Here is a 26,801-nt window from a genome sequence, read left to right as displayed (position 1 = left end):
AGGATGTTGTTGTCATAAATCTTCAATTACGTTCCAACCGGAGAATTCCATTGTCTGTAGAAAAGCCATGGAACGCAGGTCGCTGTCATGTGAAATGCCCGTGACCAGGACCTGGCTCTCTGCCAGACCACTGACTCAAAGAGCTTTCATCCGGCCCCACATCACAGTAGAATCCTCATTCAAGTTTCTAAAGACGGTTGACATCTAGTGGAAGCCTTAGGAAGTGCAACATAACCAATATCCCACTGTGTATTCAATAGGGGCTGGGTTGAAAATCGACCAACCTCAGATTTCCCACTTCCTGTTTGGATTTCTTCTCAGGTTTTTGCCTGCCATATGAGTTATGTTATACTCACAGACATCATGCAAACAGTTTTAGAAACTTCAGAGTGTTTTCTATCCAATACTAATAATAATATGCAGATATTAGCAACTGGGACGGAGGAGCAGGCCGTTTACTCTGGGCACCTTTCATCCAAGCTACTCAATACTGCCCCTGCAGCGATAAGAAGTTAAAAAGTCACCCTTTTAAGATTAAACTATACTAAACATATCCACGTCACCAAATAATTGATTAAAACATACTATTTTGCAATGAAGGTCTACAGTAGCCTCAGCAGCACTAGGGTAGCACCATGGTGTAGCCAGAAGACAGCTATCTTCCCTTCTTCTCTGGGTACATTGACTTCAACACAACCTAGAAGGTTCTCACCCCCTTCCAAAGACTTATAGTAATTATGAGAACCGCAAAGGATCAGAGAATGAATCTAGTACTGAAAGCATAAGTTAGCACCGCAGAGCATAAAATGTGGTGAGTAGTTGACTCAAAGATAGATGAAGACAATAGTTGAACAGTTTTCTTCCAAAATGAAGGAGAAGCAAGAGAGAGATTATCATTAGTTTTTTTAAACTTTCAGTTTCACTTAGTTAGCAAATGCAGCTAGCTAGTTTAGCCTACTCAAACACCCTGCTCAAACAGTGGGATGCTATGTAAGCTAGCTGGCTATGACTATCCAACATAACACTGGAACTCTTCCAAGTCAAGGTAAGCTTTTGGGTTTACTAATGTATTGCCACCGGGGCCCTCCAGTGTAACTGCTTACTGTAAACCGTAGTCTGGCATTTTTATGGCGGTTTTGGAGCAGTGGCTTCTTTCTTGCTAGCGGCCTTTCAGGTTATGTCGATATTCGACTCGTTTTACTTTGGATATAGTGTCACGCCCTGACCATAGAGAGCTATTTATTCTCTATGTTGGTTGGGGTCGGGGTGTGATTTAGGGTGGGTTATCTAGGGGAATTGTATTTCTATGGTGGCCTGACATGGTTCTCAATCAGAGGCAGCTGTTTATCGTTGTCTCTGATTGGGGATCATATTTAGGTAGCCATTTTCCCGATGTGCTTTGTGGGATCTTGTCTAGATATTGTTGCCAGTGAGCATTATTATTAGTGTCACGTTTTGTTTGTTCATTCACTGTTGTTTGAAGTTTTAATTTCCAAAATAAAGGATGGAAACATACCACACTGCATCTTGGTCTACTCCTTATGACGAACGTGACAGAAGATCCCACCACACACTGACCAAGCAGCGTGGCCAGGAGGAGAAGACATTCTGGACTTGGGAGGAGATAATGGCAGGAGACAAAAGCCTTCCATGGAAGCAGACGCAGGAGGATAAATGGCGACTCCGAAGTTCGCGACCACGACGGAAGCCCGAGAGGCAGCCCCAAAACAATTTGTGGGGGGGCACACGGGTTGGTCGGCGAAGCCGAGGGGCGAGTCTGAGAGCGAAGAGGAATATTGGGATAGACTGAGTGAGGAGTACTGTGAGATAGTTGAAGGGAGTGATGAGGTAGAGTGGATGTTTTGGTGTCTGGCGCAAGACAGTCGCTGTGAGGAACGTGGGACTATTCAGGCACCATGTTTTCCAGAGATATGCAATGTGTCTCCAGTGCGCATCCACAGCCCGGTGCATTCTGTGCCAGCTCCTCGCATTTGCCGTGCGAAAGTGAGCATACAGCCAGGACGGGTTGTGCCGGCTCAGCGCTCCTGATCTCCAGTACGCCTTCTCGGTCCAGGATATCCTGCGCCGGCTCTACAAACTGTGTCGCCAGTGCGCCTTCAGAGCCCAGTGCGTCCTGTGCCAGCGCCCCGCACTTGCTGGGCTAAAGTGAGCATCCAGCCAGGACGCATTGTGCCAGCTCTACGCTCCATTGAGCCTCCACGGCCCAGTATATCCTGCGCCGGCCATACGTACTGTGTCTCCAGTGCACCTTCACAGTCTAGTACGTCCTGTGCTTCCTCCCCGCACTTGCCCTGAGGTGCGTGTCATCAGCCTGGTGCCACCTGTACCGGTCCCACGCATCAGGCCTCCAGTGCGCTTCCACAGTCAAGTACGTCCTGTGCCTCCACCCCGCACTGACCCTGAGGTGCATGTTATCAGCCCGGTGCCACCTGTACCGGTCCCACGCATCAGGCCTCCAGTGCTCCTCCACAGTCAAGTACATCCTGTGCCTCCTCCCCGCACTCACCCTGAGGTGCGTGTCATCAGCCTGGTGCCACCTGTACCGGTCCCACGCATCAGGCCTCAAGTGCACCTCCACAGTTCAGTATGTCCTGTGCCTCCTCCCCGCACTCGCCCTGAGGTGCGTGTTATCAGCCCGGTGCCACCTGTACCGGTCCCACGCATCAGGCCTCCAGTGCGCCCTCACAGTCCAGAGCTTCCGGCAACAGTTCCCATTCCAGAGCTTCCGGCAACAGTTCCCAGTCCAGAGCTTCCGGCGACAGTTCCCAGTCCAGAGCTTCCGGCGACAGTTCCCAGTCCAGAGCTTCCGGCGACAGTTCCCAGTCCAGAGCTTCCGGTGACAGTTCCCGGTCCAGAGCTTCCGGCGACGTTTCACGGTGCGGAACCTCCTGAGACGGTCCAAGGTCCGCAACCTCCTGAGACTGTCCGGAACCTCCTGAGACAGTCCAGAACCTCCAGTGACGGTCTGCGGTCCAGAGCCTCCAGCGACGGTTCGCGGTCCAGAGCCTCCAGCGGGGATTCTCAGTCCGGAGCCCCTGGCGACGACCTACAATCCTGTTCCTCCGGCGACGATCCACGGTCTGGTGCTTTCGGCGACAATCCACGGTCCAGAGGTCCCAGCAACGCTCCAAGGTCCAGTTCCTCCGGCGACGATCGACGGTCCGGAGGATCTGGCAATGCGCCCCGCACCGAAGCCGCGCCCGATGGTAGATTCCCACCCGGACCCTCCACCCTATTGAGTCAGGTTTTGCGGTCGGAGTCCACACCTTTGGGGGGGGGGGGGGGGTGGTACTGTCACGCCCTGGCCATAGTGAGCTGTTTATTCTCTATGTTGGTTGGGTCAGGGTGTGATTTAGGGTGGGTTATCTAGGGGAATTGTATTTCGATGGTGGCCTGATATGGTTCCCAATCAGAGGCAGCTGTTTATCATTGTCTCTGATTGGGGATCATATTTAGGTAGCCATTTTCCCACTGTGCTTTGTGGGATCTTGCCTAGATATACAGTGCCTTGCGAAAGTATTCGGCCCCTTTGAACTTTGCGACCTTTTGCCACATTTCAGGCTTCAAACATAAAGATATAAAACTGTATTTTTTTGTGAAGAATCAACAACAAGTGGGACACAATCATGAAGTGGAACGACATTTATTGGATATTTCAAACTTTTTTAACAAATCAAAAACTGAAAAATTGGGCGTGAAAATTATTCAGCCCCTTTACTTTCAGTGCAGCAAACTCTCTCCAGAAGTTCAGTGAGGATCTCTGAATGATCCAATGTTGACCTGAATGACTAATGATGATAAATACAATCCACCTGTGTGTAATCAAGTCTCCGTATAAATGCACCTGCACTGTGATAGTCTCAGAGGTCCGTTAAAAGCGCAGATAGCATCATGAAGAACAAGGAACACACCAGGCAGGTCCGAGATACTGTTGTGAAGAAGTTTAAAGCCGGATTTGGATACAAAAATATTTCCCAAGCTTTAAACATCCCAAGGAGCACTGTGCAAGCGATAATATTGAAATGGAAGGAGTATCAGACCACTGCAAATCTACCAAGACCTGGCCGTCCCTCTAAACTTTCAGCTCATACAAGGAGAAGACTGATCAGAGATGCAGCCAAGAGGCCCATGATCACTCTGGATGATCTGCAGAGATCTACAGCTGAGGTGGGAGACTCTGTCCATAGGACAACAATCAGTCGTATATTGCACAAATCTGGCCTTTATGGAAGAGTGGCAAGAAGAAAGCCATTTCTTAAAGATATCCATAAAAAGTGTTGTTTAAAGTTTGCCACAAGCCACCTGGGAGACACACCAAACATGTGGAAGAAGGTGCTCTGGTCAGATGAAACCAAAATTGAACTTTTTGGCAACAATGCAAAACGTTATGTTTGGCGTAAAAGCAACACAGCTGAACACACCATCCCCACTGTCAAACATGGTGGTGGCAGCATCATGGTTTGGGCCTGCTTTTCTTCAGCAGGGACAGGGAAGATGGTTAAAATTGATGGGAAGATGGATGGAGCCAAATACAGGACCATTCTGGAAGAAAACCTGATGGAGTCTGCAAAAGACCTGAGACTGGGACGGAGATTTGTCTTCCAACAAGACAATGATCCAAAACATAAAGCAAAATCTACAATGGAATGGTTCAAAAATAAACATATCCAGGTGTTAGAATGGCCAAGTCAAAGTCCAGACCTGAATCCAATCGAGAATCTGTGGAAAGAACTGAAAACTGCTGTTCACAAATGCTCTCCATCCAACCTCACTGAGCTCGAGCTGTTTTGCAAGGAGGAATGGGAAAAAATGTCAGTCTCTCAATGTGCAAAACTGATAGAGACATACCCCAAGCGACTTACAGCTGTAATCGCAGCAAAAGGTGGCGCTACAAAGTATTAACTTAAGGGGGCTGAATAATTCTGCACGCCCAATTTTTCAGTTTTTGATTTGTTAAAAAAGTTTGAAATATCCAATAAATGTCGTTCCACTTCATGATTGTGTCCCACTTGTTGTTGATTCTTCACAAAAAAATACAGTTTTATATCTTTATGTTTGAAGCCTGAAATGTTGCAAAAGGTCGCAAAGTTCAAGGGGGCCGAATACTTTCGCAAGGCACTGTAGTTGCCAGTGAGCATTATTATTAGCTTCACGCTTCATTTGTTGTTTGAAGTTTTCATTTCCAAAATAAAGGATGGAAACATACCAAGCTGCATCTCGGTCTACTCCTTATGACGAACGTGACATATAGATACTTTTCTACCTGTTTACTCCAACATATTCACAAGGTCCTTGGCTGTTGTTCTGGGATTCATTTTCACTTCTCGCACCAAAGTACTTTCATCTCTAGGAGACAGAACGCGTCTCCTTCCTGAGCGGTATGACGGCTATGTGGTCCCATGGTGTTTATACTTGCATACTATTGTTTGTACAGATGAACTTGGTACCTTCAGGTGTTTGGAAATTGGATGTTTTCTTTATATTTTCCCATGATATCAAGGAAAGAGTTTGAAGGTAGGCCTTGAAATACATCCACAGGTACACCTCCAATTGACTGAAATGATGCCAATTAGCCCATCAGAAGCTTCTAAAGCCATGACATAATTTTCTGGAATTTTCCAAGCCGTTTAAAGACACAGTCTACTTAGTGTATGTAAACTTCTGACCCACTGGAATTGTGATACAGTGAATTATAAGTGAAATCATCTGTAAACAATTGTTGGAAAAATTAGAATGCACAAAGTAGATGTCCTAACCTACTTGCTAAAATTATGGTTTGTTAACAAGAAATTTGTGGAGTGGTTGAAAAACTAGTTTTAATGACTCCAACCTAAGTGTATGTAAACTTCCGACTTCAACTGTATACTGAACAAAAATACAAACGCAACATTCAACAATTTAAAATATTTTACTAAGTTACAGTTCATATAAGGAAATCAGTAAATTTAAATAAATTCATTAGGCCCTAATCAATGGATTTCACATGACTGTGCGGAGGTGCAGCCATGGGTGGGCCTAGGAGGGAATAATCAGAATTCATGTAAACATCACAGTTTTGAAAACTTTAAACTTTAAGTAAGTTGAGCCGCGGGACAGGGTAAGTTAAGCCAGGTATACATTTCTATACTGATTGAAATAGTACCACTACATTTTTAAAACCATGTCTATCTTTATTTCTCAGACACAATTCAACACAATCACCATCGCTTTTTTGTCTTTTAATCATTTTAAGCATATTTTAACACCTAACACATTGTACTTTTTATAACACTTTTGACATAAGCCAGGCCCTGTTGTTACCTCATATCCCAGTGATAATGTCTTGCATTACGCCTGGAAAGAAAACACTTCAGTTTGCTCAACTTGCCATCAATCAATCATTTAAAATGATTTATAAAGCACTTTTCTACATCAGAAGTTGTCACAAAGTGGTACTCTTATAATCTCCAATCTCCACAGCCAGAAGAGACCACCCGTCAGAGCCTGGTTCCTCTCTAGATTTCTTCATTTGGTTCCTTTCTTTTTTTTCTAGCCACTGTGCTTCTACATCTGTATTGCTTGCTCTTTGGGGTTTTAGACTGGGATTCTTTATAAGCACTTTGTGACAATTGCTGACGTAAAAAGGGCTTTATAAAATACATTTGATTGATTGATTGAAGTGCTTATACAGAAACCCAGCCTAAACCCCAAACAGCAAGCAATGCAGATGTAGAGCATGGTGTCTAGGAAAAACTCCCTAGAAAGGCACATAGTCTCCAGTATCTATGCTCCAATTGTCTAAGGGGGGGGGGGGGGGGGGGGGGGGGGGGGGGGGACACTGTGGCACGTCCACAGTGACCACCGGACAGGGCCAACCAGGCAGGGTATAACAGCAAGGGTGGTTAGTCACTCCAGAGCCCGTTCACCTTCACACCCCTGGACCAGTTTACACTCAATCATAGGACCTGCTGAAGATATGGGTCTTCAGTAAAGAGACCACATCGATCAGAGACCACATCGAGACCACATCGATCAGCAGACCGTTCCATAAAAATGTAGCTCCATAGGAGAAAGCCCTGCCTTCAGCTGTTTGCTTAGAAATTCTACGAACCATAGCGTACGTGTAGGTACAGTACCAGTCACAAGTTTGGACACACCTACTTATTCAAGGGTTTCTTTATTTGTTTCTGTTTTCTACATTGTATAATAATAGTGAAGACATCAACATTATGAAATAACACATGGAAAAATGTAGTAACCAAAACGTTTTAAACAGCTTTGCACACTCTTGGCATTCTCTCAACCAGCTTCCGCTGGAATGCTTTTCCAACAGTCTTGAAGGAGTTCCCACATATGCTGAGCACTTGTTGGCTGCTTTTCCTTCACTCTGCAGTCCAACATCACAAACGATCTCAATTGGGCTAAGGTTGGGTGATTGTGGAGGCCAGGTCATCTGATGCAGCACTCCATCACTCTCCTTGGTCAAATAGCCCTTACACAGCCTGGACGTGTATTGGGTCATTGTCCTGTTGAAAAACAAATGATAGTCCCACTGATCAAAGGACAGATTTCTAACGGTCTAATATCAATATCAAATCAATATCAATTCTTGGCCCAAGCAAGTCTTTTCTTTTTATTGGTGTCCTTTAGTAGTGGTTTCTTTGCAGCAATATGACCATGAAGGCCTGATTCACGCAGTCTCTGAACAGTTGATGTTGAGATGTGTCTGTTACTTGAACTCTGTGAAGCATTTATTTGGGCTGCAATCTGAGGTGCAGTTAACTCTAATGAACTTATTCTCTGCAGCAGAGGTAGCTCTGGGTCTTCCTTTCCTGTGGCAGTCCTCATGAGAGCCAGTTTCGTCATAGCGCTTGATGGTTTTTGCGACTTTCAAAGTTCTTGAAATTTTCCAGATTGACTGACCTTCATGTCTTTAAGTAATGATGGACTGTCATTTCTCTTTGCTTATTTGAGCTGTTCTTGACATAATATGGACTTGGTCTTTTACCAAATAGGGCTATCTTCTGTACACCACCCCTACCTTGTCACAACACAACTAATTGTCTCAAACACATTAAGAAGGAAATAACTTTTAACAAGGCACACCTGTTCATTGAAATGCATTCCAGGTGACAACCTCATGAAGCTGGTTGGGAGAAGGCTAATAGTGTGCAAAGCTGACATCAATGCAAAGGGTGGCTACTTTGAAGAATCTCTAATATAAAATAGATTTTGAATTGTTTAACACTTTTTTGGTTACTACATGATTCCATATATGTTATTTCATTATTCTGCAATGTAAAAATAAGTAGGTGTGTCCAAACTTTTGACTGGTACTGTATGTACAGTAGGACCATATCAGAGAGTTAGGTAGGAGTCCATGTAATGCTTTGTAGGTTAGCAGTAAAACTTGAAGTTAGTCCTAGCCTTGACAGGAAGCCAGTGTAGAGAGGCTAGCACTGGAAAATATGACCAAAATCTTTTTTATTCTAGTCAAGATTCTAGCAGCCGTATTTAGCACTAGCTGAAGTCTATTTAGTGTCTTATCCGGGTAGCTAGAGACTAGAGCATTGCAGTAGTCTAACCTTGAAGCGACAAAAGCGTGGATTCGTTTTTCTGCATCATTTTTGGACAAAAAGTTTCAGATTTTTGCAATGTTACGAAGATGGAAAAAAGCTGCTTTTTAAATATTTTTGATATGTTCTTGAAAAGAGAGATCAGGGTCCAGAGAAAGGCAGATGTCCTTCACAGTTTTATTTGAGATGATTGTACACCCGTTGACATTCATTGTCAGATCCGACAGCAGATCTCTTTGTTTCTTTGGACCTAGAACTAGCTTCTCTGTTTTGTCCGAGTTTAAAAGGCAAACATTTGCTTTCCACTTCCTTATGTCTGAAAAGACAGGCTTCCAGGGTAGACAATTTTGGGGCTTCACCATGTTTCATCGAAATGTACAACTGCGTGTCGTCTTCCCCACTGTGAAAGTTGACATTGTGTTTCCGAATGACATCACCAAGAAGTAGTATATATAGTAAAAACAATAGTAGTCCTAGAACGGAACCTTGAGAAACCCTGAAACGTACTATTTATTTGTCAGAGGACAAACCATCCACAAAGACAAACTGATATCTTTCCGACAGATAACATCTAAACAAGGCTAGAACTTGTCCACGTAGATCAATTAGGGTTTCCAATCGCAATGCACTATATTAGCCCACACAGCGACAAGGATACACTTTCATCCTAGGTTTGGGACCTCATATTGAATCTTATAGGGATGCATAATGATATATAGAACAACCTTACAATTATCTACTTTGGCATCATGAACCCTCTAACACAATACATTCATTTGACTTGGTGAAAATCTGTTTTTGGACCTAACTCGCTTACCACTTTTTCCATGTGGTTTCTTGGTTCACAGACTCCATGAAATGATGACCTCTTCATAATTATGTGGTCAAATTATTAATTTTGTGTATAGTTTTTTAGAAACAAGGGTGGCTCAACTTACCCCTTTGGCTGACTTACCGCACTCTCCCCTACAACTACAACATTGCTCCCTTTCTAAAATGACATCTCTCCTTAGGCAACATGGATCGTCATCACTATGAGACATTTGAGAAGTTTGGCAACGAAAGCTTCATCATCCATCTCGACAATGGGAGAGGGTTTGGAAAGCATTCTCATGACGAGGTGTCTATTCTGGTGCCTTTAAGCCAATGTTGCAGGTTAGTGCTTTTTTTCATATTTTCCATCAACTGGCATGTTTGTTGTATCATTGGGCACGCAGACATCAAGGGCTTACCAATTAAACTGAAACGTTAGACACCTGTATTCATCCTGAACAATGAGAAATAAGGTATTTTATATTTTAATAAAAAAATATATATAAATATTAAACGTCGATTTTTAATAACATAGTAAAATGAATAATTTCAAACATAAAAGACAAAAATACATAACTTCTGACTATTTTAATATACAGATAAGCGAATTTGTCGCAATACTTTTGGTCCCCTAAAATGGAGGGAATACAGGACTTTCTCCCCATCTTCTTTGATTCGGGTTTGGGTGTAGCTGGTCTCCTGGGTGGTGGGGGATACTGGGGGTTCAACCTGGATGAGGATGGTCTCATGAGGGGAAACTGTATCAGACAGTTCATGGGCAGCAACAGGAGGAGAGGTGGAGGATTGTAATGTGTGGGCATGGGTGTTGATTGCCACATACAGTATGAAATACCAAGGCTTTCAGACAATCAGCATTCAGGGCTGGAACCACCCAGTTTATAAATAAACTTCTGGTGCTGTCAAGCCCTGACCTTAGTTATCTATGTTTTCTGAATTATTTTGCTCAGGTCAGGGTGTGACGAGGGTGGGTATATGTGTTTTTGTCCTATCTAGGGTTTTTGTATATCTATGGGGTTTTGTATGTCTAGGTAATGTAGGTCTATGGTGGCCTGAATTGGTTCCCAATCAGAGGCAGCTGTTTATCGTTGTCTGTGATTGGGGATCATATTTAGGTTGCCATTTTCCATTTTGGTTTTGTGGGTTATTGTCGATGTGTAGTTGCCTGTCAGCACTTGTGTTATATAGCTTCACGGTCGTTTTGTTATTTGGTTAGTTTGTTTAGTGTTCTTCATTTTAATAAAGAAGAATGTATTCATATCACGCTGCCCCTTGGTCTCCTCTATACAACGACCGTGACAGGCGCTAACATGCGTCCTTTGTCCTGATCGTGTCCACGTTCTAATTGTGCCCACATTTTCAGAAATGCGTCTACACATGCTTTTATCGGTCCACTGTGTCTGCATTTTGAACAGATTTCCTGTATGCTAATTATTTGACATTCTTTCAGAATAATACATTATTTACATTAGTTTTTTATTGAATATTTAAAACAAGCCGCTCAACAACTAGATCACATTAGTCATCTAACAGCCTCCCATGCAGAGCGACATACAGAAGCAACCAGGGTCAACGCCCTGCTCAAGGGCATGTCGACAGATCTCCTACCAGCCCTCCAAGATCCCCCCTACAGTTCTCCAAGAGCTACCCCCCCCCCCCCCCCACAGCCCCCCCCGAGAAAAAAGAAATACAATAATTCCATTCCCCACCCCCAAGACCCCCCCAATGAACCAACAATCAACCAAATGAACAAAAGAGGAAAAAATAGAAAGACAAAGGAAAACAGAAACAACAATGCAAAAAACAAGAGACATCAAGGACAACAAAAATCATAACAGCAAGTCCAACTGAATATGTTTGAGTGCACGTATGACACTATTTACATGTGTGTGTGTGTGTGTGTGTGTGTGTATTTGAATGAGTGTGCGTATATTGCATATGTAAAAACACCTGCACTGCATCAGCCTCAGGAAAACCGGCATTAGCTGTAACAACACTGCCCCTCAGTGTCTTTCAAACATACTTTTTGTTATATTTTATTTTTACGTATTTTTTACAACTTTTATCTTTGACCGCCATTCATTCAAATCAATCTCATTATTTATAACGCCCTTTTTACATCAGCCGATGTCACAAAGTGCTGTACAAAAACACAGCCTAAATCCCCAAACAGCAAGCAATACAGATGTAGAAGCATTCTATCCCCCGCCCTGCAACTCCACTCCCACTTGTCTCCAATTCCACATCCCAACCCTCAGCTTCCCTCAGCCCATCACACCTATCTCTGCTGGCCACCCTCTTCAGATTTTGATGCACCATATATCTTTCAACTGTGATGTTTAACATACAATTTCAATCTATCTAATCGAATAGAATCCACAGATTGCGAGTTAAAGATAAATACTTTTACTAAGTGTATTAGTATATTAGTAATTGACAGACCCGGTTTCTCCAGATCTCCCAACGGTGCAATTTGAGATCAATGTTATGCATTTTCAGTCCAAAAACAGGCTAATTGAGGGCAATACCAAAATAAATGGTCTATTGATTCTGTATTCTCACAACAGAATCTGCAGAGCTTTGATGATTTTATGCCCCAAATATTTATGATTTTGTTGGTGGCAAGAATTCTATATAATAATTTTATCTGAAGGGCATTAAATCTTGAATCTCGCGTCATTTTATATATCAACTCATACACCCTGTACCATGGAATTTGTACATGAAAAATCTCTTCCCAACTATTTTGCAATCTGTATGGCACAGCTGTCAACATCCTGGTCCTCAAATGAAACTGTTATACTTTCCTATTAATGCTATTATTATTCCTCTGCCAGTTTTGATCCTTTATATTGGGGAGAGATTTCTAATCCTCTAATTTTATTTGATATGATTTTAATAGCTAGCATTTCGATGGCCATAACAAATACAGTGGGGCAAAAAAGTATTTAGTCAGCCACCAATTGTGCAAGTTCTCCCAGTTAAAAAGATGAGAGGCCTGTAATTTTCATCATAGGTACACTTCAACTATGACAGACAAAATGAGAAAAAAAATTCCAGAAAATCACATTGTAAGATTTTTAATGAATTTATTTACAAATTATGGTGGAAAATAAGTATTTGGTCAATAACATAAGTTTATCTCAATACTTTGTTATATACCCTTTGTTGGCAATGACAGAGGTCAAACGTTTTCTGTAAGTCTTCACAAGGTTTTCACACACTGTTGCTGGTATTTTGACCCATTCCTCCATGCAGATCTCCTCTAGAGCAGTGATGTTTTGGGGCTGTTGCTGGGCAGCATCTTTGGATGCAACTCAGCATTCTTTGTCCTCCAAACACGACGAGTTGAGTTTTTACCAAAAAGTTATATTTTGGTTTCATCTGACCATATGACATTCTCCCAATCTTCTTCTGGATCATCCAAATGCTCTCTAGGAAACTTCAGACAGGCCTGGACATGTACTGGCTTAAGCAGGGGGACACGTCTTGTACTGCAGGATTTGAGTCCCTGGCGGCGTAGTGTGTTACTGATGGTAGGCTTTGTTACTTTGGTCCCAGCTCTCTGCAGGTCATTCACTAGGTCCCCCCGTGTGGTTCTGGGATTTTTGCTCACCGTTCTTGTAATCATTTTGACCCCACGGGGTGAGATCTTGCGTGGAGCCCCATATCGAGGGAGATTATCAGTGGTCTTGTATGTCTTCCATTTCCTAATAATTGCTCCCACAGTCGATTTCTTCAAACCAAGCTGCTTACCTATTGCAGATTCAGTCTTCCCAGCCTGGTGCAGGTCTACAATTTTGTTTCTGGTGTCCTTTGGCACCTCTTTGGTCTTGGCCATAGTGGAGTTTGGAGTGTGACTGTTTGAGGTTGTGGACCGGTGTCTTTTATACTGATAACAAGTTCAAACAGGTGCCATTAATACAGGTAACGAGTGGAGGACAGAGGAGCCTCCTAAAGAAGGTCTGTGAGAGCCAGAAATCTTGCTTGTTTGTAGGTGACCAAATACTTATTTTCCACCATAATTTGCAAATAAATTCATTAAAAATCCTACAATGTGATTTTCTAGATTTTTTTTCTCATTTTGTCTGTCATAGTTGAAGTGTACAGATGATGAAAATTACAGGCCTCTCTCATCTTTTTAAGTGGGAGAACTTGCACAATTGGTGGCTGACTAAATACTTTTTTGCCCCACTGTAGATATTGTGACAGAGGACACCCTTGTTTAACTCCTCTTGACAATTCAAAACTCTATGAGAAGTAGCTGCTATTTACAACTTATACCTGGGGTTGCTATACATTACTTTTAGAGAAAATCACCAAAATTGAAAAAAATATTTCTAGTAGTTGTCGTATATTATCTTTTTTATCTTCATTATCTTCATATCTTTATCTTCATTTTTGCATCACAACATTGAAGTGAATGAGGCTTTCAGTTTTTAAGATAGATGGATCTTTATATTTGCCTTCTGGGTCTTGTTTTAATAACAGTGAAATCAGACCTTCCTGTTGAGTACCTGACAGACTACCATTTCTATAGGAGTAGTTAAAACAAGCTAACAATGGAGCTTTGAGTATATCTAAAAAGGCTTGATATAACTCTACCGGTATACCATCAAGCCCTGGGATTTTTCCAGACTGAAAGGATTTAATAGCTTCAAAAAGTTATTCTCTGTAATTTGGTCCTTGTATTGATCTTTATGTACATTTGTTAATGTTCTATTTTTTGTTTATTTGGATAGAATTCCTTACAGTAATCGTCATTAAGTGGGTGAGGATGAAACAGAAAAGAGAACATCTGCTTAAAATATTTAGCTTCCTCTTTTAAAATATAATTTGGAGTCATAGATGACTCCGTCTTCAGTAACGAGTTTCTGCAAATTCCTTTTGTTAGCGTTCTTGTGTTGGAGATTCAGGAATAATTTGGTGCATTTTTCTCAATATTCCATCCAGTTTGCTTTATTTTTGTAATAGATTACATTAGATCGTTCTTGAATAAGTTCCTCCAGTTCTTTTTATTTTTCCTCAACATATTTTGTATCTCTGTACTGTAGTATCATTTTTTTGCTATCTACCTGTACTATTCGTTCATGTATTTCCCTTGTTAGTCTTGTCTCTTTCGCAAGAAACTGCTTTTTTATTATTGATGAACATTGAATTGAATGACCTCTGAAGGTACATTTTAAAGGTATCCCAAACAATAAGGTGATTTGCTGAACCTATATTGTACTGGAAAAATTCAATTATGAATTATTAGGTTATAGTTAAAAAATAAATTGTCCTCCAGTAAACTTTGATTAAATTTCCAATGTCCACGTGGAAATTCTATAAGAGTTATGTGAATGCCAATTAGATGATGATCCGATTGCATTCTGTCTCCTATTGAAACTTTTTTAGAAATTAATCTCTTCTTTTTTTGTTGAGTGCTCCAAATCCTTTCTGCCTCGAATGACTAATTTTGGAAGATTTTCTTGTTAAGCCCTTTTGTTGTATTTTTGTCATAGTTGTCGAGCACTTTTCTTTGTTTGAATTTACTTGAAATGGGACTGGTGAACTGCAATGCACTTAACCTGAGTTTTCACTTATCATAAGTTGATGACTTTATATGAAGTTGTAATCAAACAGCATTAATGAACTTCCTCCATTCCCTCCTGTCCTTCCAGAGTGAAGAAGTCGACCCACCTGCGTCTGCAGCTGCTGGCGAAGGAGGAGTACCAGCTGAGTGGTCTGATGTCTGAGTCTCTGCTGAGGGACAAACTGACACCCATTCTCATCCAGCCACACCTGAAGGCTATGGACAGACGACTACACCACACACTCAACGTCCTGGCAGACTGCATCGTGAAGGAGGGCTATAGTAATGTTGTGGAGGATGACCTGGCAGGGGAGAGGGAGTGGGGGCACACATCACCCAGGGGGAGGTAGCTGCGAGGCCTGAACCGTTCTAGAATAGACTAGACTGGATTGGACTGAATCGCACTGGCCGGAACTAGGGTGGATTGGACTTAACTGGACTGGATTGAACAAATGTGGACGCTATCACCATAGGCCCCTTATTGCCCACCACAGCGCTACAGACCATGAAAGTCTTGAGAGATGTTTGTCTTGTTCAGAAGAGATTTTTGAATTCAGTGAATTCCAAGACTGATATTATTCCTTCTGTTGTCACCTGAATCATGTGTGTTTATACGCATTGTTGGGACCTGTCAAATGCCTGTAAACAACATGCCTATTGGAGGAGATCGACTCTGTCTTAATTAAGAAAAATGTTTTATTGCTAATTGTTTAATTACTTCTGTTGTTTTACGTTGTTGTCGATGTGTTTTTTTATAAATATATTTGATTGGAGTGCCGGTTTACTGCAAATTGTGTCTTCTGCTTTTCATCTTTCAAATGCAACCTGTTCCGAGAGTATTTATTAGTTACCCCTGCCACAAAGTGGTCACAGTTCAACGTTTGTCAGGTAGAGGGTAGCACTAGTGCGTCTACAAATAGCAATGTCCTTTGTCAATAAATTTGAACTTTTTGTTCAATGTTAGTGGAAAGGAATCTGAATCGCTTGTGGATTCTGTTTGAACTGTGTCAAAACCTAACCAGGGTACAGTAGGCTGAGTCCAATTTAGGCTCTTTTGACTTTTCAAGAACTGCACCAGTCCAGAGCTGTATCACAATTCACAGACCCATTAATCATTGGTGGAACTAAATCAAATCAAAATGTATGTTCAAATCTATGTTTATATTACCACAATTATTCAGATTATTCCTTTGTACTTTTGTTTCTTATTTTTCTTCTGCTTGTAGATTATTTTATTGATTTGAGGATGAAGTTAAGATTTAAAAGTAGTCCTCTATTATGGTACTAAGAAGCTAAACGTGACACCAGGGTTTTGTATGATGATGGTTCCTTTAGAGTGTGATGAATGTCTGATGTCCAGATGGAAATGTGGTCTACAGATATTCAGGATGTACATTTCTTAACTTTCAAATGACAGATCTGCTTTGCTGGAGAAAACATTTCAGTTATTGCTACTTAAAGTCAATATATAGATCATTGGAGGCTGGTGGGAGGAGCTAAAGGAGGACGGACTCATTGTAATGGCTGGAATGGAATAAATGGAACAGTATCAAAAACATTAAACATATAGAACCCACATTTCTGACTCCATCTATTCCATTTTCAGCCATTACAATGAGCCCATCCTCCTATAGCTCCTCCCACCAGCCCCCACTGCAGTAGATAAACCTAGTGCCTGTGCAATGATAGAACTACTTGAACGTTTGGGATCATTACTAAGAGAGTAATTGCAGGAAAATATGAATTCCTGATATAAAGCTATATACATTAGGTGGGGAGTTCTGTGAGTATACTCCATCCATCCCATCCTGTTTTTATCTGTGTCTCCTTAGGTCTGTCTGGTTGATACTGTATGTATGGACGGTTTATGTGGAGGTTTGTAAAGGTGCAATTAAACAAGATGTGCATTTAAATGTGTCATTTAACCTCATCAGTTATATATCTCAAAGTTAGAAAAATAGATCCAATAATGATTGAGACGGGGCAAAATACTCTTGACTTGATTCTGATCCTTGTAGGCACCACAGAAACAGTCAAGTCTTACAGAAAACAAATATGTCTAATATCTATGTGTCCATACGTTCAGAGTACAGTGCCTCATCTGTAGCTTAATTGACACAATCAAGTGAATTGAATACATATAAGTACAGTAATGATGTCTACTACAGCACCCCAACATCAACATGTTTACAGTCTTTTTATTTTGATAACCTTTCCCTGGCCCCCGTAAAAGCCTCCGCTATGCTTTATAAACACATCCATAGGACTGAATGGAGGAAGCCCAGTCTGAGTTTACGACTCAAATAGCACCCTATTCCCTATATTGTGCACTCATTTTAACCCTTTGTGCCCTGGTCAAAAGTATTGCACTGTAAAGGTAATAGGGTGCTATTTGGGATGCTGTCTGAGACAAACATCTAATAGACAGAGACCACAGGCCTAACTAGGGTAATCAGCCTGACCGCAGACGGGATAGCAGAGGAATTTATTTTATTTATTTATTTTTTATTTTACCTTTATTTAACCAGGTAGGCAAGTTGAGAACAAGTTCTCATTTACAATTGCGACCTGGCCAAGATAAAGCAAAGCAGTTCGACAGATACAACAACACAGAGTTACACATGGAGTAAAACAAACATACAGTCAATAATAAAGTATAAACAAGTCTATATACAATGTGAGCAAATGAGGTGAGAAGGGAGGTAAAGGCAAAAAAGGCCTTGGTGGCAAGGTAAATACAATATAGCAAGTAAAACACTGGAATGGTAGTTTTGCAATGGAAGAATGTGCAAAGTAGAAATAAAAATAATGGGGTGCAAAGGAGCAAAAGAAATAAATAAATTAAATACAGTTGGGAAAGAGGTAGTTGATAGGGCTAAATTATATGTGGGCTATGTACAGGTGCAGTAATCTGTGAGCTGCTCTGACAGTTGGTGCTTAAAGCTAGTGAGGGAGATAAGTGTTTCCAGTTTCAGAGATTTTTGTAGTTCGTTCCAGTCATTGGCAGCAGAGAACTGGAAAGAGAGGCGGCCAAAGAAAGAATTGGTTTTGGGGGTGACAAGAGAGATATACCTGCTGGAGCGTGTGCTACAGGTGGGAGATGCTATGGTGACCAGCGAGCTGAGATAAGGGGGGACTTTACCTAGCAGGGTCTTGTAGATGACATGGAGCCAGTGGGTTTGGCGACGAGTATGAAGCGAGGGCCAGCCAACGAGAGCGTACAGGTCGCAATGGTGGGTAGTATATGGGGCTTTGGTGACAAAACGGATTGCACTGTGATAGACTGCATCCAGTTTGTTGAGTAGGGTATTGGAGGCTATTTTGTAAATTACATCGCCAAAGTCGAGGATTGGTAGGATGGTCAGTTTTACAAGGGTATGTTTGGCAGCATGAGTGAAGGATGCTTTGTTGCGAAATAGGAAGCCAATTCTAGATTTAACTTTGGATTGGAGATGTTTGATATGGGTCTGGAAGGAGAGTTTACAGTCTAACCAGACACCTAAGTATTTGTAGTTGTCCACGTATTCTAAGTCAGAGCCGTCCAGAGTAGTGATGTTGGACAGGCGGGTAGGTGCAGGTAGTGATCGGTTGAAGAGCATGCATTTAGTTTTACTTGTATTTAAGAGCAGTTGGAGGCCACGGAAGGAGAGTTGTATGGCATTGAAGCTTGCCTGGAGGGTTGTTAACACAGTGTCCAAAGAAGGGCCGGAAGTATACAGAATGGTGTCGTCTGCGTAGAGGTGGATCAGAGACTCACCAGCAGCAAGAGCGACCTCATTGATGTATACAGAGAAGAGAGTCGGTCCAAGAATTGAACCCTGTGGCACCCCCATAGAGACTGCCAGAGGTCCGGACAACAGACCCTCAGATTTGACACACTGAACTCTATCAGAGAAGTAGTTGGTGAACCAGGCGAGGCAATCATTTGAGAAACCAAGGCTGTTGAGTCTGCCGATGAGGATGTGGTGATTGACAGAGTCGAAAGCCTTGGCCAGATCAATGAATACGGCTGCACAGTAATGTTTCTTATCGATGGCGGTTAAGATATCGTTTAGGACCTTGAGCGTGGCTGAGGTGCACCCATGACCAGCTCTGAAACCAGATTGCATAGCAGAGAAGGTATGGTGAGATTCAAAATGGTCGGTAATCTGTTTGTTGACTTGGCTTTCGAAGACCTTAGAAAGGCATGGTAGGATAGATATAGGTCTGTAGCAGTTTGGGTCAAGAGTGTCCCCCCCTTTGAAGAGGGGGATGACCGCAGCTGCTTTCCAATCTTTGGGAATCTCAGACGACACGAAAGAGAGGTTGAACAGGCTAGTAATAGGGGTGGCAACAATTTCGGCAGATAATTTTAGAAAGAAAGGGTCCAGATTGTCTAGCCCGGCTGATTTGTAGGGGTCCAGATTTTGCAGCTCTTTCAGAACATCAGCTGAATGGATTTGGGAGAAGGAGAAATGGGGAAGGCTTGGGCGAGTTGCTGTTGGGGGTGCAGTGCTGTTGACAGGGGTAGGAGTAGCCAGGTGGAAAGCATGGCCAGCAGTAGAAAAATGCTTATTGAAATTTTCAATTATGGTGGATTTATCAGTGGTGACAGTGTTTCCTATCTTCAGTGCAGTGGGCAGCTGGGAGGAGGTGTTCTTATTCTCCATGGACTTTACAGTGTCCCAGAACTTTTTTGAGTTAGTGTTGCAAGAAGCAAATTTCTGCTTGAAAAAGCTAGCCTTGGCTTTTCTAACTGCCTGTGTATAATGGTTTCTAGCTTCCCTGAACAGCTGCATATCACGGGGGCTGTTCGATGCTAATGCAGAACGCCATAGGACGTTTTTGTGTTGATTAAGGGCAGTCAGGTCTGGGGAGAACCAAGGGCTATATCTGTTCCTGGTTCTAAATTTCTTGAATGGGGCATGTTTATTTAAGATGGTTAGGAAGGCATTTTTAAAAAATATCCAGGCATCCTCTACTGACGGGATGAGGTCAATATCCTTCCAGGATACCCCGGCCAGGTCGATTAGAAAGGCCTGCTCGCTGAAGTGTTTCAGGGAGCGTTTTACAGTGATGAGAGGAGGTCGTTTGACCGCTGACCCATTACGGATGCAGGCAATGAGGCAGTGATCGCTGAGATCTTGGTTGAAGACAGCAGAGGTGTATTTAGAGGGGAAGTTGGTTAGGATGATATCTATGAGGGTGCCCGTGTTTAAGGCTTTGGGGAGGTACCTGGTAGGTTCATTGATAATTTGTGTGAGATTGAGGGCATCAAGTTTAGATTGTAGGATGGCTGGGGTGTTAAGCATGTTCCAGTTTAGGTCGCCTAGCAGCACAAGCTCTGAAGATAGATGGGGGGCAATCAGTTCACATATGGTGTCCAGAGCACAGCTGGGGGCAGAGGGTGGTCTATAGCAGGCGGCAACGGTGAGAGACTTGTTTTTAGAAAGGTGGATTTTTAAAAGTAGAAGTTCAAATTGTTTGGGTACAGACCTGGATAGTAGGACAGAACTCTGCAGGCTATCTTTGCAGTAAATTGCAACACCGCCCCCTTTGGCAGTTCTATCTTGTCTGAAAATGTTGTAGTTTGGAATTAAAATGTCTGAATTTTTGGTGGTCTTCCTAAGCCAGGATTCAGACACAGCTAGAACATCCGGGTTGGCAGAGTGTGCTAAAGCAGTGAATAGAACAAACTTAGGGAGGAGGCTTCTAATGTTAACATGCATGAAACCAAGGCTATTACGGTTACAGAAGTCGTCAAAAGAGAGCGCCTGGGGAATAGGAGTGGAGCTAGGCACTGCAGGGCCTGGATTCACCTCTACATCGCCAGAGGAACATAGGAGGAGTAGAATAAGGGTGCGACTAAAAGCAATAAGAATTGGTCGTCTAGAACGTCTGGAACAGAGAGTAAAAGGAGGTTTCTGGGGGCGATAAAATAGCATCAAGGTATAATGTACAGACAAAGGTAAGGTAGGATGTGAATACAGTGGAGGTAAACCTAGGTATTGAGTGATGAAGAGAGAGATATTGTCTCTAGAAACATCATTGAAACCAGGAGATGTCATTGCATGTGTGGGTGGTGGAACTAATAGGTTGGATAAGGTATAGTGAGCAGGACTAGAGGCTCTACAGTGAAATAAGCCAATAAACACTAACCAGAACAGCAATGGACAAGACATATTGACATTAAGGAGAGGCATGCTTAGTCGAGTGATCAAAAGGGTCCAGTGAGTGGAGAGGTTGGTTTAGGGTCACGGCGATTTAGACAGCTAGCCAAGCCAACCGGTAGCAAGCTAGCATAGGATGGAGTCTGTTGTTAGCCACCTCTTGCGTTCGGTCAGTAGATTAGTGGGGTTCCGTGTGGTAGAGGGGATTAATCCAAATCACACAACAACAACAAAAATAAGAACAATAGATATAGTTATAGAGGCCCGAGAAGAAAACATAATAATTCAAATAAATAAATTGTCCGATTGTCTATTCAGATAGCAGCCGGAAAGACAGCTAACGGTTAGCGGGCCGCAGATGGGCGTTCCGGTAACGTCGCGACAGAGGAGCCAGCCGGATCTCCTTCAGGTAGATAACGTCGGCAGTCCGGTTGTGAAGGCCCGGTGGGGCTCCGCGTAGGCAGTGAAACGGGTCCGGATAGGTGACTGCAGCCCAGGAGTGAATGATGGAACTCAGGCGTGATTGACGGAGCTGGCTAGCACCGGAACAATCGATGTTTGCTCCGGAATCGACGAAAGCCGACTGTCACACGGATAGCAGCTAGCTAGCTGTGAGATCCGGGCATGAATGTCCAGAGAGCAGTTGAAATCCAGGGACATGGAGAGAAAAATTGGTCCGGTATGTTCCGTTCCGAGCCGCGCTGCGCCGTACAAAACTGGCGATAGACTTTCGATAGATTTTCGAACTAAAGGACAGCCGATGACCACAAACCGTGGTTAGCTTCTGATTAGCTTCTGGGCTAGCTCCTGGCTAGCTTCTGGCTAGTTTCTGGCCAGCCTCCTGGAGTTTCTGGCTAGCTTCCTGAAGGATTGCAGATCTGAGGTAAATAATACTTTTTTATAAATATAAATTGGTGAGGCTGGTTGCAGGAGAGTGTTTAGAAGATGAGTTGATGGAAAATAAAAATAAAATGTATGTGAAAAAAGTTGTAAATATATATATATACAGGACACGACAAGACGAGGACAAAAGACGTCTGAACTGCTATGCGATCTTGGATGATGAATCATCGTCATGGGAATAAACCAGGAATCCGACTAAACAGGACGCCTTATCTGATCCTGCGCCCACCCTCTTTCCTCTGCACTGCTCCGATGGAGTGACCATAGAATAGAATAGAATGGACATAGTTTTGGAATCTGGTTGAGGTTGTAATTCTATGATAGTGACTCTTTGTTTGAAAATGTGGGTGGTACACCATGCCCTGGATTTGCTCCAGAAGACGGTGGTGCAGTTGATTTCACTGCATCACTAAAGAAAGCGAATTAGTGTACTGGCATGTTTAGAATAGATAATCAGTTATTGCAATTAGAATAACTGGCTAATCACTTTATTTGCTAAATAATTTTGAGGAAGACGAACCAAAGGTCACAAAAGTTGCTTACAAACAGAGAGGATACACCGTGGCTCTAAATGTGAATACAATATCCTGTAGTTGATAAAGATGTGGACACCTCATTGTTGCAGTTGGACTGACACCTGATTATAGTTGATATAATACACATTTGCTGGTATAGGCCTACAGTGCCTTCGGAAAGTATTCAGACCCCTTGACTTCTTCCACATTTTGTTACGTTTCAGCCGTATTCTAAAATGGATTAAATAAAACATGTTCCTCATCAATCTACACATAATGCCCCATAATGACTAAGCGAAAAAAAATGTTTTTTTAGAAAATGTTGTACATTTATTACAAATAAAAACCAGAAATACCTTATTTACATACACTACCAGTCACTAGCAGTACCAAGGTTTGGACACACCTACTCATTCAAGGGATTTTCTTTCTTTTTGCTATTTTCTACATTGTACAATAATAGTGAAGACAACAAAACTATGAAATAACACATATGGAATCATGTAGTAACCAAAAAAGTGTTCAACAAATCAAAATATATTTTACATTTGAGATTCTTCAAAGTAGCCACCCTTTGCCTTGACGACAGCTTTGCACAATTTTGACATTCTCTCAACCAGCTTCATGAACCACCTGGAATGCATTTCAATTGACAGTGTGCCTGTCAATTGGTGTGCCTGTCAATTTCTTTCCTTCTTAATGCGTTTGAGCCAATCAGTTGTGTTGTGACAAGGTAGGGGTTGTGTACAAAAGACAGCCCTATTTAGTAAAATACCAAGTCCGTATTATAGCAAGAACAGCTTAAATAAGCAAAGAGAAACAACAGTCCATCATTAGTTTAAGACATGATGGTCAGTCAATATGGAACCATTCAAGAACTTTGAAAGTATCTTCAAGTGCAGTCGCAAAAAAACAACAAGCGCTATGATGAAACTGGCTCTCATGAGGACCTCCACAGGAAAGGAAGACCTGAGGAGGAGTAGGAAGGATCGGACCAATATGTAGCGTGGTAAGTGTCCATGTTCATTTATTAGACTGAACACACGAAACAAAATAACAAAGTGAAAGGAAGAAACGAAACAGTTCTGTCAGGTGAATACACAAAACAGAAAACAACTACCCACAAATCATAGTGGGAACACAGGCTACCTTAGTATGGTTCTCAATCAGAGACAACGATGGACAGCTGCCTCTGATTGGGAACCATACCAGGCCAAAAGCAGAAATACAAAACATAGACCAAAAACATAAAATGCCCACCCCAACTCATGCTCTGACCACACTAAAACAGAGACATAAAAAAGAACTAAGGTCAGGACGTGACATCAACATCAACTGTTCTGAGAAGACTGTGAATTAGGCCTTCGTGGTCGAATTGCTGCAAGGAACCGCTACTAAAGGACACCAATAAGAAGAAGAGACTTACTTGGGCCAAGAAACACGAGCAGTAGACATTAGACTGGTGGAAATTTCTCCTTTGGTCTGATGAGTCCAAATTTTAGATTTTTGGTTCCAACCCACGTGTCTTTGTGAGACGCAGAGCAGGTGAACGGATGATCTCCGCATGTGTGGTTCCCACTGTGAAGCATGGAGGAGGAAGTGTGATGGTGTGGGGGTGCTTTGATGATGACACTGTCAGTGATTTATTTAGAATTCAAGGTACACTTAACCAGAATGGCTACCATAGCATTCTGCAGCGATACGGCATCCCATCTATTTTGAGATTAGCGGGACTTTCATTTGTTTTTCAACAGGACAATGACCAAACACACCTCTAAGGGCTATTTGGCCAAGAGGGAGAGTGATTACTCTGAGTGCTGCATCAGAAGACCTGGCATCCACAATCACTCGACCTCAACCAATTGAGATGGTTTGGGATGAGTTGGACTGCAGAGGGAAGGAAAAGCAGCCAACAAGTGCTCTTCAAGACTGTTTTTTATTTATTTTACCAGGCAAGTCAGTTAAGAACCTGTTCAGGGGCAGAACGGCAGATTTGTACCTTGTCAGCTTGGGGGTTTGAACTCGCAACCTTCCGGTTACTAGTCCAACGCTCTAACCACTAGGCTACCCTGCCGCCCCTGTTGGAAAAACATTCCAGGTGAAGCTAGTTGAGAGAATGCCAAGAGTGTGCAAAAGAGTTCATCAAGGCAAAGGGTGGCTACTTTGATATATTTTGATTTGTTTGACACTTTTTTGGTTACTACATGATGTAGTTATATGTGTTATTTCATAGTTTTGATATCTTCACTATTATTCTACAATGTATAAAATAATAAAAATAAAGAAAAACCCTTGAATGTGCCAAAACTTTTGACTGTTACTGTAAGTCTTCAGACCCTTTGCTATGAGACTCAAAATTGAGCTCAGGTGCATCCTGTTTCAATGGATTATCCTTGAGATGTTTCTGCAACTTGATTGGAGTCCATCTGTGGTAAATTCAATTGATTGGACATGATTTGGAAGAGGCACACACCTGTCTACATAAGGTCCCACAGTTGACAGTGCATGTCAGAGCAAAATTCAATCCATGAGGTCGAAGGAATTGTCCGTAGAGCTCCGACACAGGATTGTGTTGAGGCACAGATCTGGGGAAGGGTACCAAAATATTTCTGCAGCATTGAAGGTTCCCAAGAACACAGTGGCCTCCATCATTCTTAAATGGAAGAAGTCTGGAACCACCAAGACTCTTCCTAGAGCTGGCCAAGAACCCAATGGTCACTCTGACAGAGCTCCAGAGTTCCTCTGTGGAGATGGGAGAACCTTCCAGAAGGACAACCATCTCTGCAGCACTCCACCAATCAGGCCTTTATGATAGAGTGGCCATACGGAAGCCACTCCTCAGTAAATGGCACGTGTCAGCCTGCTTGGAGTTTGCCAAAAGGCACCTATAGACTCTCAGACCATGAGAAACAAGATGATCTGCTCTAATAAAACCAAGAAGGAACTCTTTGGTCTGAATGGCAGGCATCACGTCTGGAGGAAACCTGCAACCATCCCTATGGTGAAGCATCATGCTGTGGGGATGTTTTCAGTGGCAGGGACTGGGAGACTAGTCAGGATAGAGGAAAAGATGAACGGAGCAAAGTACAGAGAGATCATTGATGAAAACCTGCTCCAGAGTGCTCAGGACTTCAGACTGGGGCAAAGGTTCACCTTCCAACAGGACAACAACCCTAAGCACACAGCCAAGACAGCACGGGAGTGCTTCCGAACAAGACTCTGAATGTCCTTGACTAGCCCAGCCAGAGCTCGGACTTGAACCCGATCGAACATCTCTGGAGAAACCTGGAAATAGCTATGCAGCAACACTCCACATCCAACCTGACAGAGCTTGAGAGGATCTGCAGAGAGGAATGGGGGAAACTCCCAAATACAGGTGTGCCAAGCTTGTAGCGTCATACCCAAGAAGACTCAAGGCTGTAATCGCTGCCAAAGGTGCTTCAACAAAGTATTGAATTAAGGGTCTGAATACTTACGTCAATATTATGTTTCATATTTTTTATAAATTTGCAAAAATGGCTAAACCTGTTATGGGGTATTGTGTGTAGATTGATGAGGGGGGAAAAACCTATTTGATATTTTTTAGAATAAGGATAAGGGTCTGAATACTTTCTGAAAACGTTCCTAATGCACCATACCTAGGCTGCCAGCATATGGTTGGGCACATTTTTCATGCCATTACTTGAACGTTTTATTCATTTGGAAAATGCACAATTACATGATCTGAGAATAGGACTCTTTTTATTTGGACATAGACATCTAAAATGTTCAATCTTGTTTGCCTCTTTAAAATTGACCTGGGTGTTGACACTTCGTTGCCCCATTAGTATTCATTTGTAAACACAGAATTGCGTTTTAAAACGGTTCTGGTCGCATCGATATAATCACACAAAGGGCCGCTACAACAATTAATCTACTGGATCCCAGCAGACCACACATGGAGGCCTCGAGCCCACGGGCTGTTTTCTCCGGTCTGTGTCAGCTGCCTGGAGAGACCTACATGCCCCTTTAGGAGCCTGTCTGAACACACATCCCCTGTTTCACGGAAACACAATTTGCGGTCATTATACAGCGTTATAGACTGCATCTACAAAACTCTCCTTGTTGACTAAAACGCCCCCCCCCCCACACACACACACAAAAACAACATTGGACAGAAAAAAGTATAATCTTGACACAACACACTTTTTAAAGAGTTAGGCTGAAGACAAACAATAGAAAGAGAGCAATGGAGATGTGAGGTTTGCTAGAA

General features: G+C 42.5%; 1 protein-coding gene across 1 annotated transcript in view; it reads left to right on the top strand.

Moving 5' to 3' along the window:
• The window catches only part of LOC110502911 (extracellular serine/threonine protein kinase FAM20C), a 109,305-nt gene extending 92,410 nt beyond the window's left edge, over positions 1–16,895 (top strand). The window contains exons 8-9 of the mRNA XM_036960674.2: positions 9,590–9,731; positions 15,071–16,895. Of these exons, the coding sequence (XP_036816569.2) occupies positions 9,590–9,731; positions 15,071–15,332 (404 nt within the window). The 3' untranslated portion in view covers positions 15,333–16,895. The remainder of the gene's footprint in view (positions 1–9,589; positions 9,732–15,070) is intronic.
• Positions 16,896–26,801: the final 9,906 nt, after the last annotated feature.

The sequence above is a fragment of the Oncorhynchus mykiss genome, chromosome 23 (genome assembly GCF_057628025.1).
Source record: "Oncorhynchus mykiss isolate SJ-2025 chromosome 23, ASM5762802v1, whole genome shotgun sequence".
Lineage (NCBI taxonomy): Eukaryota > Metazoa > Chordata > Actinopteri > Salmoniformes > Salmonidae > Oncorhynchus > Oncorhynchus mykiss.
This window is presented reverse-complemented; position numbering and strand designations above follow the sequence as displayed.